General features: G+C 46.9%; 5 protein-coding genes across 5 annotated transcripts; 2 read left to right on the top strand and 3 right to left on the bottom strand.

Moving 5' to 3' along the window:
• Positions 1 to 214: 214 nt before the first annotated feature.
• Positions 215 to 3,627, top strand: BDCG_16740 (uncharacterized protein). The gene is made up of 3 exons (XM_045425932.1): positions 215 to 274; positions 338 to 615; positions 706 to 3,627. Exon 3 carries the CDS (start codon positions 1,178 to 1,180, stop codon positions 1,481 to 1,483), a length of 306 nt encoding a protein of 101 aa, XP_045280420.1. The 5' UTR covers positions 215 to 274; positions 338 to 615; positions 706 to 1,177; the 3' UTR covers positions 1,484 to 3,627.
• BDCG_03384 (asparaginase) lies at positions 548 to 5,577 on the bottom strand. The gene has a single exon (XM_045418984.1). The coding sequence runs from the start codon at positions 5,448 to 5,450 to the stop codon at positions 3,714 to 3,716; it is 1,737 nt and encodes a 578-aa protein (XP_045275431.1). The 5' UTR covers positions 5,451 to 5,577; the 3' UTR covers positions 548 to 3,713.
• Positions 5,578 to 5,710: 133 nt separating this feature from the next.
• BDCG_03383 (mitochondrial import inner membrane translocase subunit tim-17) lies at positions 5,711 to 7,452 on the bottom strand. The gene is made up of 4 exons (XM_045418983.1): positions 6,994 to 7,452; positions 6,713 to 6,911; positions 6,390 to 6,544; positions 5,711 to 6,313 (listed from the first exon to the last, which is right to left on the bottom strand). The coding sequence occupies exons 1-4, from the start codon at positions 7,060 to 7,062 to the stop codon at positions 6,254 to 6,256; spliced, it is 483 nt and encodes a 160-aa protein (XP_045275430.1). The 5' UTR covers positions 7,063 to 7,452; the 3' UTR covers positions 5,711 to 6,253.
• A 160-nt stretch (positions 7,453 to 7,612) lies between these two features.
• BDCG_03382 (ATP-dependent RNA helicase HAS1) lies at positions 7,613 to 11,508 on the top strand. Its single transcript, XM_045418982.1, has 5 exons — positions 7,613 to 8,585; positions 8,677 to 9,398; positions 9,490 to 9,750; positions 9,826 to 10,625; positions 10,781 to 11,508. The coding sequence occupies exons 1-4, from the start codon at positions 7,892 to 7,894 to the stop codon at positions 10,066 to 10,068; spliced, it is 1,920 nt and encodes a 639-aa protein (XP_045275429.1). The 5' UTR covers positions 7,613 to 7,891; the 3' UTR covers positions 10,069 to 10,625; positions 10,781 to 11,508.
• On the bottom strand, positions 10,735 to 13,323 carry BDCG_03381 (uncharacterized protein; the record flags this gene model as incomplete). Its single annotated transcript, XM_045418981.1, has 4 exons — positions 11,856 to 13,323; positions 11,137 to 11,769; positions 10,930 to 10,989; positions 10,735 to 10,902 (listed from the first exon to the last, which is right to left on the bottom strand). The coding sequence occupies exons 2-4, from the start codon at positions 11,563 to 11,565 to the stop codon at positions 10,735 to 10,737; spliced, it is 657 nt and encodes a 218-aa protein (XP_045275428.1). The 5' UTR covers positions 11,566 to 11,769; positions 11,856 to 13,323.
• Between the last annotated feature and the right edge of the window lie 36 nt (positions 13,324 to 13,359).

The raw sequence follows: 13,359 nt of genomic DNA, 5'->3' as shown, positions 1-13,359 counted from the left end.
TCCTACGGAGCTGAGTATGCCACCTGCAAACCACCAAGTGGGAGTTGGATATCCCACACTTGTCGTCGCCCACCTGACCCACATGCATGTATGCCTGCCTATCTCCCACTAACTTAACTAGCTTTCTTCATCATCAACAATCTACGGAGTACGTTCGTCCCTCATTCTCAAGCCACACTTGGTGATGTGTCTTGCTTACTAATAGATTGAGGTAACTATATATCTTCCTTTATACGTAATGTTTAGGACAGGAAAAGCACACCGTAACCACTATGTAAGTTAGAAACCCACGACTTTATTGTTACGCCTGGTAACTAACTCTTTGTGCCCTACCCAGGAGCCTTTTTGTCTTTGACAGGGCTGATTTCAATAGATCCCAGCTGCAGAAGGCATTCCAATTGCAGCTTCGCAAAATCAGCGCTGAGATTCATCCGTCGTGCCTTGAGCCCTAGCTAGCCAAAAGAAAAAGGGTGATCTGCCCTGACCCAGACAGTTGATGATGTGTGGTCTCGTCTCGTTCTTATCTATGCTGATAACTTACTCATATGGGAGACTGGTCACACAAATGAAGCTGAATTGGCATCGAGAGTCTGGGCACACATTCCAACGCCACCTGTAAGTAGACAGCGAACCTCGACCAACTCCATATCATTTCAATTATAACTGTGCATCCTTTTTTAGACTAACGTTACGTCGTACATATAGGGCAGGAGTATATGGAACGGGCAATTCGCCCAGTTCGCAAACGAACCCGAGGGGCTTGCGGCTCGACGATGGATGCTAGAAGTCCCGAATAGCAACCTCCTGCGATTTTACCTTACAAGAAATACTAAACGAATTATGGTATAGAGCCCAAAAGCCACAGCCGAAGTTTTGGTGTCAAAATGCGATGACTATGAAAGACAAACTCAAATGAAAGACAAACTCAAATGAAAGACAAACTCAAATGAAAGATGTGATGGAGAAGAAAATAGGACAAGGTCTTATCCTCGCAGAAGGCGACCGCCATAGAGTAAGTTTCTTAGACTCTCTGTCTCCGAGTAGAATTAAAACAATCAGGCATGTCGAATTAACATGGACATCCTGACGAAAGCATCAACGAAAAGTTTTTAGACCAGCCTTCTCATTCCGCCATGTTAAGGGTCTTTATTAGATCTTTTAGAGCAAGGGGGTCGAAATGACCAAAGCAATGGAAAATGATTTCGAAACATCCCGAAAGAACCCAAAAGCAATTAGGATCGCTGATTTGGCGCAACGTACTACTACTCCGAGTGTTATCGGACTTGCTGGAATGGGCTATGATTTCAGCTCCATCCAGAACCCGACAAGCAGGCTTAGTATCGAATGTGGAAAGATTTTCCCACTGGTATCAACTTTCACATTGTTTGCCCAGTTTTTTTTCTCTCGTATTAGCCCAAGACTTTTCACCCGCTTACCAATAAAACACAACCGCGATGTTCAAGAAGGTGGTCGATACGTCTGAAACTTCTGCGAACGCCTTCTCCACGATAAGCAGCAGAAGATAGAGAATAAAGAAGCTGGATACATAGATATAATTTCTGTTGCGATGGAAAGTGGGGAATTTATCCACCAAATCATGACGTTTCTTGCTGCCGGGCATCAGTCAACATCTGCTACTTTTCAACCTGTTATTTATGCCCTCTGCAAGTATCCTGCAATCCAAACTCGCCTTCGAGAAGAAGTTCGGTCCTCCCTGCCATCGATTTCACTTGACTCCCCAGCACCTATTTCCGCCTCCCTCATTGACTCCCTCCCCTAAATACATGCTGTTTGCAATGAAACACTCCTCTTCTACCCCCCTCTCCCTATTTACAACGTGAGGCGGTCAGAGACACGGTGTTGACACTTTCATTCCAAAGTGACCCATCATTTCTATTTCACCTGCAGTCACGGACCACGATCCCGAACTGTGGGGACCAGATGCGGGAATATTTAATCCAGAGCGCTGGATGGGCCCTGGAAATGCCAATTCAGGCGGTGCAACTAGCAACTATGTATTTGTTACACTTTTTCATGGACCGCGGAGCTGTATCGGAGCAGCATTTGGACAGGCAGAGTTGGCCTGTTTGGTGGCGGTTACGGTTTGGAGATTTGAAATGGAGTTGTTGGATCCAGGAAAGGAGCTTAGGATCAAGCATGGGCCTCTCGGAGTGCCAGAGGATGGGGTAGTTGTGAATTCGGGATCGTACGGCAGAGATCTACTACATGTATTTCAGAGTTCTCTAGATCTATATCACTGAGTATCTGAGCATTAGAAATTTGAGCCGTAGCATTTCAACAATCAGCTGGCGGCTGCTATAGCGTATAATTTTAAATAAGACTTTAAATACCTGACTACCCGTACGGATAGGCGGTGTGAAATTTCCCTCTTAATATTCTGTAAAGGAATTGAGTTACTCTGATGTGACGGTTATGTTGTATGTATCATAGCGTACACTCTCAATCTTTAAGACAAAAGGTGGACTCTTGGTCGTGTGCAAAAAGTCAGGTTTACCGAGCGTAATTTCCAATCCTTCAACGTTGATTTGAATTTATCTCACTTCGGGCCGTGGCGAAGGCGGCAGAATTGTAGGCTTGGACATTCTGTCTGGTTATATGCGCGATAGCGCACAAAATGTACATGTTACATGTTAGTATGCATTCCACATTGCCTCAACCTCCATCCGAGACGCCCAAAAACATCGCCATCGCCCAATGAATCGCCCAATCTGCTAGAACTGGACGAGCTCAAAGGCATACGATAAAGCCTTATGGGGACGTGGCACTTCACTCTGAAGACCTGATAGGAAACTGAGCAGCAGACTTGCGGCTCCACACCTTCGTTAGTGATATTGATATTGGTTTATATCCCTGATATGCATAGGACGTCAGGTTACCTCAGAGGAGAGATATGGATGGTCAGCATGGCTTTACGCGGGGTGAGTTAATGCCATCGCTAAGGATAGTTCGCCCGTTGTCGACTTCCGCAAGGTGCGTTTAAGACTTGAGGCTGCATCATGTCCCTCCCTAACTCTGGTACATACAAGGTAGCAGAGCCGACAGAGCCGCCTCATCCATGACAATTTCCAATATATCCGACACTACTGTTTAGTCCGCCCACAACGAGATGGGACATGGAATTTGGCGGGCCAACCACACCGAGAAGAAGTCGAGGATGAATGGCCACTATGCAAAGCACTTCAAGTAGAGTCAATATCTGCTAGAATGGGATGGCTGTACGGAGTGGAAACCAAACTGATGCTTTCAGCAGCCCTGTCAGGAGGGAAAACCTGTTCGCAAGGGATGCTGGACCGGTTTTGGAGCCATCTCATGTATGTAGTTGGGGCAGTTGATAAAGTGAAAAATTCCTTGGCTTCTGCGCTTCCTTTATATCCCCATTGCCATTTATTTTCAAGACGATACGCCTGTGTTGCGACCCACCGACAGCAGAGATAACACGGCAATGCCGTTTAGCAGAAGTTCAGTTCCGAATGAATTTTTTGCGTTCATAAACCCATAGTGGCGGAGATCGAGATCGAGGAAGAAGAATGTGAATTTCTTTTTCCTTCTTAATAGTTCAAGCGTCGTGGATGTAGCGATTAGCAGAACATGGCGGGCATTTCTCGTTTCATGAATCCAATATGATGGACCACGAAGGACAAGTATATTCCATATTGCTCCTCATGCATGCACACACCCATCCAGTCATAAAATCACTCATAGTCATCCCGAAACACCATCATCCTCTCCACGTCTTTCCCATCCTTCTCCTCCATCCAAGCCCGAAACATCCCCGTTGAATTAAAATCAAACACGACTTTTCCCCTCCGCAACTTTCCTTCGCCCAATGTCTGCTCATCGGTTTCCACCTCTGCTTCAATCCCAATAATTCCTCCCTCCCCCTCTCCAGTCTTCCCCCACCGCCTCCCCGCCGAACGCTGGAGCTCCCCACCGGGCCCTGCGACAGCAGTGACTGCCTGTGCCAGCGAGATAGAGTTTTGAGCAGATCCAAAGCGGACCATCGCAGCTGCAGTGCGTGTGGCAGCTGTGCGAAGGAAAGAGTCACCGTTCCCTGTACCTGAAAGGGCAAGGATTCGTCGGCGTTGAGGTTGACTGTAGCGATGAGGGTTGGAGTCTGTGTGCGGGCTGGAAGTGGATTTTCCCAGTGGAAACTTTTCAACAGGATACTTAGATGGTTCTAAAGCGGCATATCCTGGTGGGGGTGGGGAAGAAGAGAAACAGTCGCGGATTAAAGTGAAGGCGCTATTTGAATCGAAATCAGATCGCCATTGGGATCCCATCCGATACGAAGAAGTGGTGGTAGTGGTAGAAGAGCTAGCTTGATATGCAAGCAGATTGTCACGCCCATCTTGGGTTTGATAATTCATCGTGTCCCTTTTCAGTTGGATACAGCCTTTCGACCTATCCCTGCCACTAGCGCACACACTATTAGAGCTGTCACTCATATTTGATAGCCCCTCCACCCCTTCAACATCCCACGCCTCCGCCCAGAATCCCGCTCCCAATGTTGGAGTATCCCCAATCCGACCAGGGCATTTATTCGTCAAACCACCCGTACTAGTTGCGACAGCAATATTACCCCAACGATCGAGACAGACACACCCAACTGTTCCCTGGCTCAGATACAGCCCATCGCCATCATCAGCTTCCCCCTCGCCTCTCACCTCTACGTCAGCTCCCATATTCCTACCATCAGTCATCCTTCCTCTTGTCTTCCCCTTCTTCAACCCCCGTCGATGCTCATCCCACCTCTTCTTCGTCCAAAACCAATCATCCGGACAAAACTCCATCCCCCAATCTCTCGCCAAACCTTCAACATACTCTCCACTAAGCTGCGAGTGCATGTTACCTCCATCACCATCACCATCATTCGCATAGCCTGTCCTAAGCAACACTTCTTTTGCCAACTGAATCGGATGCCTCACATTGCGAACAAGCATCACGCCGGCCCCGCGCTTTATAGATCCTGGTGTTTTCTCCGATGCTAAGCAATTGACCTCACTATTATTAAAATCATCAACACTGTCCTCATCGTTGAGCAATGATGCAACCATAACGGAAGCCTCCATCTCAATCGTGCCCGCAGACGTAAACACGCTACCGCGGCCGCAGTTGAAGAGCTCGTTGTCTTCCATGAGTGAAACGGCGTGCACTGCAGCATTTAGCGCGCTTGCAGGAGAGATGCGCATGTTGTCATCGACAGCATCATTCTTGGCATTAATAGATGGTTCCTCCTCTTCTATATCCGCATTTAGCAGGGCGGTGGTGGAACGGAGGTAGGTGAGGAGTGATGTGCGGTATTGCTTATATAGCTCTGGAGGGAGACGTGAGTGTTGGATGTTCCCTGCACCACCATGGAGGATCACAGCTGGCTTGAAGAGGGGCTGGCTGCGAGTCCGTTGGCGTGGTTGGGGGATTGGAGGTGACATTATTTACTTGCTGGGTGCAAGCGTATATGGAGGTGAGGGTATGTTGAGTGGTCTCTGAAGAACAGGCCCTAGATCAAATATTAGCTGCTCCCGACTGTGGATGGGTCGGCGTTAATATCTCTGTTCAAGCTGGGGTCGTAGGTTATAGTCCTGGGCATGGTGCAAGTCACGTGTCGGTCATCTGCTTCAAAAGGTTCCAAAGTGGCCGAGGGGAGATCTGCTGTTCAGTCAGCACCCAATTGTTCCCAGGCAAGCTCCAATATCTGCGAAAAATGAACTTCATATATATATGCTGTTTCTTTTTGTTAATGCCAAGATACTGTACACAAAAGCGGTAGGTAATGTTACCGCTCTTTCACTGACCCAGTCCAAAATATCGCCAGAAGCAGTAGTAAAAAACAGTAAACCAGAAATCACCGCCCTAATAAACACAGAGCATGCGTAAGGGGGAAATTCACCGGGAGAGATGAGCAGTGATTCGGGCGAGGGCCTATTCCGCATAGAACAGATAAGGGAGATGCAACATTAAAAAAAGGAGGGCAGGAGAAAAAGCAGAAACATAGAAAAGAGGAACGTAAAGTGAAAAATTACATGAAGAAAAAAAGAACAAATCAGAAGGTAAAAAGGGGACAATAGTCATAGACAGACAGATGTGACAGAAGAAAATCATCTATGCCCACGCCTCCAGAGACAAATGATATGAGCCCACGACCGAACTCCCGCAGAGAAGAGGAGAGATTAAGAGGATAGGATTTGATTCTTAGCATAGCAATAAAGAGGGCAAAATAATGTATACCCGACGGTTAGGCTAGCATTGGGGCTGATGATGATTTGTCTGTTGCTGGAGGGGGCGGTGGTGGTACCTAATAAGAGCAGGACGTACATTAGAAACATGGGAAATTTTTGGTTAATAAAAGGGGGGATGAATTCTTGACGTACGTCTAATCTTGTATTTTCCGCCATCATTCTTTGGAACCCGATTCCGACGCCCTCAATCACAGCCAAGAAGCAGCCGCACATGATGGCTGAGTTTCTGGCAGCTCTCATACCACCGCGAATAGCGAGTGCACCTCCCGTAAAAAAGCCCGCAATAACTAGAGTAAAACTGTCAGATATCCAAAAAAAAAGAGTCATTCTCCAAGACGACAATGCTTTCCCCAAAACACTTCCGAACTCTCATCCTCATGGGCTTATCTCCCGCTCTTGGGAGATGATGCACAAAGGGGCCGGGAACTCAGAGAAAATGGAGGCTCTGCACATACTGGCATTATACGGATCCTCCTTCTTTCTTATCCCCTTAACCGCACAGTCAAATGTTGAGAACATGCCACCCCATACACCGAAATTTCCACCGACAACCGGCGCCCGAGCCTTGATTGCAGTCAGAGCACCTATCCGCCGTTCACCATAAGGGCTGTTTCGGAACCCTTTCACGCCGTGCCAGACTGCACCTCCGATGGCCTACAGCAAAAGCAGAAAACAAACTAGGCTCAGCAAAACGGGACAGCCACGGGTCTGAAGAAGGGAGCAAGAAATAACGTACACCCATACTAAACGCTCCACCGAAATCACTCAGCGCGACCCAGGGGCAGGGATCTCTTGTGTGATCCATCGTGACGGATAGCTTTGGCGAGGGCTGATGGAAAATCTTCACACAGCTATCGACGATAATATATCCGACGATTAGCCCAAGGAGGTCGATTCGGAGGAAAAAGTGAGCCCGAAAAAGCAGCTATTGGAACGAAAAATAAAGCGAAGTATCTGTCCGTCCCGTCCTTCGTCCAGTCTGCGGCTATCCGTTTCAACTCAGCGAACACTTCAAGCTTCCAGCCTCGAAAGGATAGTAAAATCAATGTTGGACAATATTCCGGACTCTGCTAAATCGCGGCAATAAAAGGACCGGCGAAAGGGGGCCCGAGCAAGAGAATGTACGTGAGAGGGAGGCCAACTTGTCGTTGTCGTCGGTGACATAGATATCGGCGGAGGTGGAATAAAGAATAAAATAGCTAAGGTTTTTCTGCCCCGATCAATCTTTTGCTTCACCGGCGAGAAAATGCCTTGGCAATATCACGTGATCTAACTTACCAAAATCTATTAAAAAATGCGAGCCTGCAGAACTAAGATGAACTCCCATTCATTTTTCTGTCATGGACATAGTTTTTACAAAAGCTTCCGAGGGATTATTACATGTATATACATTATTATTGAATTTCACCTGCATCGCATTTTCTGGGATGTTTTTGAAGCTGCACCAACAGATTTCCAGCAGTGCTATTATCACCACGTGACCTATGAACTCTAAAGTTTTTTGTTCGAGTTCAACGCTAAGCGAAACAGCAGCAGAAAAATCATCTTAATTTATTTCAACTCGACAAATTCAATATCGAAGTGCAAAGAGGAAAACCAAAGGGAAAAGAAAAGGAATAAAAAAGGTAAAGAATATGCCAATGGCAATGGAAACGGCCAAGGAATCCTCTAAAAAGAGGAAGAGAAAGCATGCCAGTTCCGGCGAAGGCATTCGGAAAAAAGACAAGTCTGCGACTCCACTAGAAGCCGATTCACCAAACGCTGCTCCCCCCACAGAGTCGAGGAAGGCGATAAGGTCGAAGAAACGTAAGACAGGACACGTCGCTGTCAGTAATGGAGAAAAGAAGAAGAAGAAGCAGGAGGAGGACGGGGATCTTGAGGAGATGGCCAAGATGAAGGATGCGGATGATGTTGAGAAGGAGGATGAGCAGGCAGAGTTGTCGCAGAGTTCTGCCGGGGAAGAAGACGGCAATGCGGACGAAGAAGAAGAAGAAGAAGAAGTAGAAGAGGATGAGGACGAAGAAAAGCAAACAAACGGACAGTCGAACGGAGACCAGCTGGAACTTCCCTCTGTAAATGCCGTGTCGCTGCCACAAACAGAGTCTGAGCCGCAGAAGTTTTCAGAGTTGGACCTCTCCGACAAGACCATGAAGGCGATTGCAGATATGAAGTTCGAGACAATGACGGAGATTCAGCGTAGGGGTATACCACCGCTCTTGGCCGGGAGGGATGTTTTGGGTGCGGCGAAGACGGGGTCGGGGAAGACCTTGGCATTCTTAATACCCGCTGTGGAGATGTTGAGTGCATTGAGGTTTAAGCCTAGGAATGGTATTGTCGCACCGTGGTTCCTCTTCCGTCTATGTTTTGTTAATTTTTTCGGAAAGATTTTCGTTAACGATCATGACCGGGTTTGATTTAGGAACTGGTGTTATCGTTATCTCCCCAACTCGAGAACTTGCGCTGCAGATCTTTGGTGTCGCGCGGGAGCTCATGGCTCACCACTCACAGACATACGGTATCGTTATTGGAGGAGCCAACAGGAGGGCTGAGGCAGAGAAGCTTGTAAAAGGTGTCAATCTACTAATCGCAACCCCCGGCCGTCTGCTTGATCACCTTCGAGACACGCCAGGGTTCGTGTTTAAAAATCTCAAAGCTCTCGTAATCGATGAGGCAGACCGGATTCTGGAAGTCGGCTTCGAGGACGAGATGCGCCAGATTGTTAAGATCCTGCCTTCTGAAGATAGGCAGACGATGCTATTCTCAGCCACCCAGACAACAAAAGTGGAAGACCTGGCCCGGATTTCCCTCCGGCAGGGACCGCTGTATATCAATGTCGACCACCGCAAGGAACACAGCACAGTCGAGGGCCTGGAACAGGGCTACGTCATCTGCGATTCCGATAAGCGATTCCTTCTACTATTCTCATTCCTGAAGCGGAATTTGAAGAAGAAGATTATTGTTTTCTTCTCTAGCTGCAACTGCGTCAAGTACCATGCGGAGTTACTCAACTATATCGATCTCCCCGTCCTTGACCTCCATGGCAAACAGAAGCAACAGAAGCGCACGAATACGTTCTTCGAGTTTTGCAATGCTACTCAAGGAACATTGATTTGCACGGATGTTGCTGCGAGAGGCTTAGATGTAAGTTTTTCTATGGCCACGATATTTTTTAATAAAAGTTCAGGGGATTAGACAGCAGAAGGATCTAAATCTAACATGTACTCACGTCTAGATCCCCGCTGTTGATTGGATCGTTCAGTTTGATCCTCCAGATGATCCTCGAGACTACATCCACCGTGTTGGCCGAACAGCCCGTGGCGCAAATGGCAAGGGACGAAGCTTGATGTTCCTGCAGCCGTCCGAAGTGGGCTTCCTCAAGCACCTGAAGGAGGCTCGAGTTCCTGTAGTCGAGTTCGATTTCCCAGCTAAAAAGATTGTCAATGTTCAATCTCAGTTGGAGAAACTTATTGGACAGAATTATTACTTAAATAAGGTATGCTTATATACAGTTCTCCGAGCGATTTGCCTTTAACTAGCCACTCGCTAACCATATGCTTGAAAAAATCAGTCCGCCAAAGACGGGTACAGATCATACTTGCAAGCTTACGCCTCCCATTCCCTCCGCTCCGTGTTTGACGTCCACAAGCTTGATCTCGTTAAAGTAGCCAAGAGCTTTGGCTTCCCAACCCCGCCGCGCGTCGACATTACCCTAGCAGCCAGCATGAGCCGGGATAAGAAGCAACAGGGCCGACGGAATTATGGCAGCCAACCTAAACATGCGCCAAAGTTTAAACGAAAGGTGGAGGATTAGGGGATTAGTTCTGTATGTGTAGGGATCATCGATCGGAAGGTGATTGAAGAAGTTAAAGTTGAAATTGGTATAGAAAGAGGGTCGTGGCATAAAGGTTTATGTATACCTACCTGCCTCCCTATACTAAAATTATTCCAAAATATCCCCTAGTGTATTTTATTAGTTATTGGGTTTTACTTCTTGATACGCCTGTGGACAACAGGGCACTAGATTAGTTAGGCGTTGGAGCATTTTCCTACATTTACGTTACTAGAAAATAAATATTCAGTGCTTTAGGCCCATCAGCATCTATTGAACGGTTGTTTAATTTCCTTTCCATTTGTTAAAATTCCATGGAAGATGATACGCTTCAAACTACAAAGTATACCAGGGCACATTTAGTTAAGAGTGGGGCAAGCCTAGCAATTCGCATTTTCATTCTTCTTGTTTGTCGCTCACGATCCAACACCAATCAAACCCGGCCGCGCTTCCCCATATTTCCTTTCCTTGTAATGTACGGAAGGCAAAAGGAAAATGAAAATGAGAACGAAAAGGAGAGGAAAGTGAAATAGCATAATGTGAGCCCTCCTGACTCCTTAACCGTGATGTCAACAGCAATGGGGATTCCGTTTTGTTTAAAGTAGGACAATTCAATCCGTAACTCAACGCACAATTTTAGACTGACGTTCACGACTCTATTTTCACGTTCTTTTTGTCTTTTTTCCCGCTAAAGCTTCCAGAGACAGCTTTCCATTTTGCGCCAGCCCGCTCTTCAAGAACCTCTGCCTCATCAGCCAGAGGTGACAACCCCTCTGCCATGTCCTGACCAGTTTCGGGTAAAGAGGATACATCAATCTATAGAACACAATGAGAATCGCGTACCGAGCTCTTAACCACCACGTGCTCTTGAGTCCGTAGCATCGGCGGGCAGTTCTTCCGTCGCTATTGCCATGTCGAGTGAGTGTCTAAAGAACGCGATTACGGCGAGAGCGCATGAAAGGCTGGTATATTTGGGTTGAAAGAGGCCCTGAGCAATGCGAACGGCTTCTTTGGGTGAACGGATTCTTTGCAAGCTCTCTATTCCAGTACTGTTTGAAAGCTGAGCCGTTTTCCGGCCACATGGATGGTGGGACTTGAAGGGCGGTGGGGGAATATAGAGAATTGTTGGTAGACTTGATCACGCTCTTCTTCGGAGAATGGGCCAACGATGGTCTCGTATTTTTCTATCATGGTCACATAAGCAACTACAGCGATCCAAAGCTGCAGCTGGGGATCCATGGCGTCATAGCTCTGGTTGGTCTTATTGTCGTTGACGGGTTTAAGTGTGGTTGTGACGAAGTTACGGAAAGCAATCTTCTCGGTCTCGGTGCCGAATGCCATAACATTGAGATATATGGCTGTGTTGAGAGTCCTCTCGGCATGGCGGGTGCTGAACGTGCTATGCCTTCCAGCAACCCGGCATGCCATGGCCACAGAGCTCAACCTCACGGGAGGTGCTAGTGTAACGTGTACATCCATTTCCAAGCTAGCTAGAAGCCGTGGACAACTGTAACACTGCGATGTTATCTCTTCGCACTTGGCGATTGGGTATGAGCTGGATTCGTCCCAACGGGAACGGAAACGGGCGTGCTAAATGATGAAGATGGAAAGCTCCGCAGCTGTGCCTAGGTCGTTGGTACAACGACCGAGATATCGCTGGTATGCGTTATGAATGCGATGAGCCTGCTGATAGAGTGAGTAGAAGTCCTATACAAGATATAAAAGAATAAAAAAAAATACAGAAAATTAGTTACGATAGAGATACTAACATCGAGCTATTGTTGTTTTATACCGAGAAATGCGCTACCCACCTCACCGGCTAAACCGAATGTGTATCCAATGAATAACGTTAAACCAATAAATCATTATTATGCGGGGTGCTTCGATTCATCGCCTTCGATCTACCTACTATACTTGAGCTATTGACAACCCGGTCAGTACTCACCTATGTATCAAGACAATACTCTATCGCGCGGCTCTGAGAAGAGATCTGCACTAGTAGTGATGCATACTTCTCAAGAAGCTCACTGAATCTGATCCCTTTCCTTTGTCCCACGTGGACCCACAGCCAGTGCGGAATGTGGGAGAAGATGATATGACTATATAATTGGACCGAAAACCCTCCAGAACCTTGAAGAACTGACGTGAAATTTGCCAGTTTTCCTCGTTAGTGATATCTTCCACGCCGTGGGGTTAAGGTCTCAACGCAAATGGCCCTGGTCTCTAGCCAAATTGTCGTTTTATTAGTTTTCAAATGGAGTGTAACATGACGCGATCGATATTAGAGTCGGATACCCCGAAGATAATCTTTTCTAGCCAACCATCTTACGGAGACAGGTTGTCCGGTGGAAGTGTCCGAGTTCGTCCTAGTTTGGCCGCCTTTCGTGCGAATCCGCTTTGTTCAAGGGTATCAGCCGCCCTAACATATTGTATTCCTGTCTGGTTACATATATTTTATGGACGTTAATTGCATTGTATGCGTTTTCTTTATTGTTAGTTGAGATACCTAGCGTTCCGGCCTTTCGCCAATAGTAGTCGTCCAACCGGGCGGGTGTTGGCTTTGATAATTGGAAAGCGTGTATATCCTATTTCATTGGGCTTTTATTTCTTTCGCAGGGTGGTTTACGCTGCGTGCTGTGTAAGGTGGAGTATAAGTTCGCTTGATATAACCAAGGATCTTTTGCTGGATATTTTTCCGCCACTCCTCCGCTAGTTTAAACTCGCAAAAGACTCCTTTGGCGAGTAATTTTCAACTTCGCCATAAAGTCTGTAAGACCAGGCGAATATTTTGGAGGCAACGCAGACCCGACTATTGTCAAAGGGCGGTCATAAGGGGCATAGAAAGTATCGAAGGACTTAGCGGTAGTGACAGGACACTATATGACTGAACCTCTTTCGCCCGTTTCAAAGCTGTCAAACTTTCTCCTCTTTTCTTCCCCTGGAGCTATGTCGCTCTTCAAGCAAATCAAGCATATTTATTCCATTTTATTTCACTTGCCATATTGTTGGAGAGCACGCGGACATATCGGTGAGAGGGCTCACTTGCTCGGCCTCGGGATTTTCTCTCACCAATTTCGGACGCAAATGCTCGATACGATACCTTTAGCTCTCAATGAGAGTTTCAGGAATGGTAAGATAGGAATGCGTTGTTTAAGGCCAAATCTTGCGTGGGAATAGTGATGTTGCGATACTAATCGAAGAAAATTGGGAGGAAGCTGAATATCAAAAGTAAATCCTACGGCAAGTTTAGTGAATCGAAACAAAGAATTTTTA

This window comes from Blastomyces dermatitidis (assembly GCF_000003525.1).
Source record: "Blastomyces dermatitidis ER-3 genomic scaffold supercont1.3, whole genome shotgun sequence".
NCBI classification, from domain to species: Eukaryota; Fungi; Ascomycota; class Eurotiomycetes; order Onygenales; family Ajellomycetaceae; genus Blastomyces; species Blastomyces dermatitidis.
The sequence above is the reverse complement of the archived record's forward strand: the minus strand, read 5'-3'. Positions and strand labels throughout refer to the sequence as shown.

Coding starts and splice junctions, on each gene's coding strand:
- BDCG_03382 (XM_045418982.1), top strand. CDS start 7,892: ATGCCAATGGCAATGGAAACGGCCAAGGAATCCTCTAAAAAGAGGAAG. Junction 8,586..8,676: donor GAGGTTTAAGCCTAGGAATG/GTATTGTCGCAC, acceptor GGTTTGATTTAG/GAACTGGTGTTATCGTTATC. Junction 9,751..9,825: donor AGAATTATTACTTAAATAAG/GTATGCTTATAT, acceptor TGAAAAAATCAG/TCCGCCAAAGACGGGTACAG.
- BDCG_03384 (XM_045418984.1), bottom strand. CDS start 5,450: ATGTCACCTCCAATCCCCCAACCACGCCAACGGACTCGCAGCCAGCCC.
- BDCG_03383 (XM_045418983.1), bottom strand. CDS start 7,062: ATGGATCACACAAGAGATCCCTGCCCCTGGGTCGCGCTGAGTGATTTC. Junction 6,912..6,993: donor GTGGAGCGTTTAGTATGGGT/GTACGTTATTTC, acceptor CTTTTGCTGTAG/GCCATCGGAGGTGCAGTCTG. Junction 6,314..6,389: donor CGGAAAATACAAGATTAGAC/GTACGTCAAGAA, acceptor TGCTCTTATTAG/GTACCACCACCGCCCCCTCC.
- BDCG_16740 (XM_045425932.1), top strand. CDS start 1,178: ATGACCAAAGCAATGGAAAATGATTTCGAAACATCCCGAAAGAACCCA.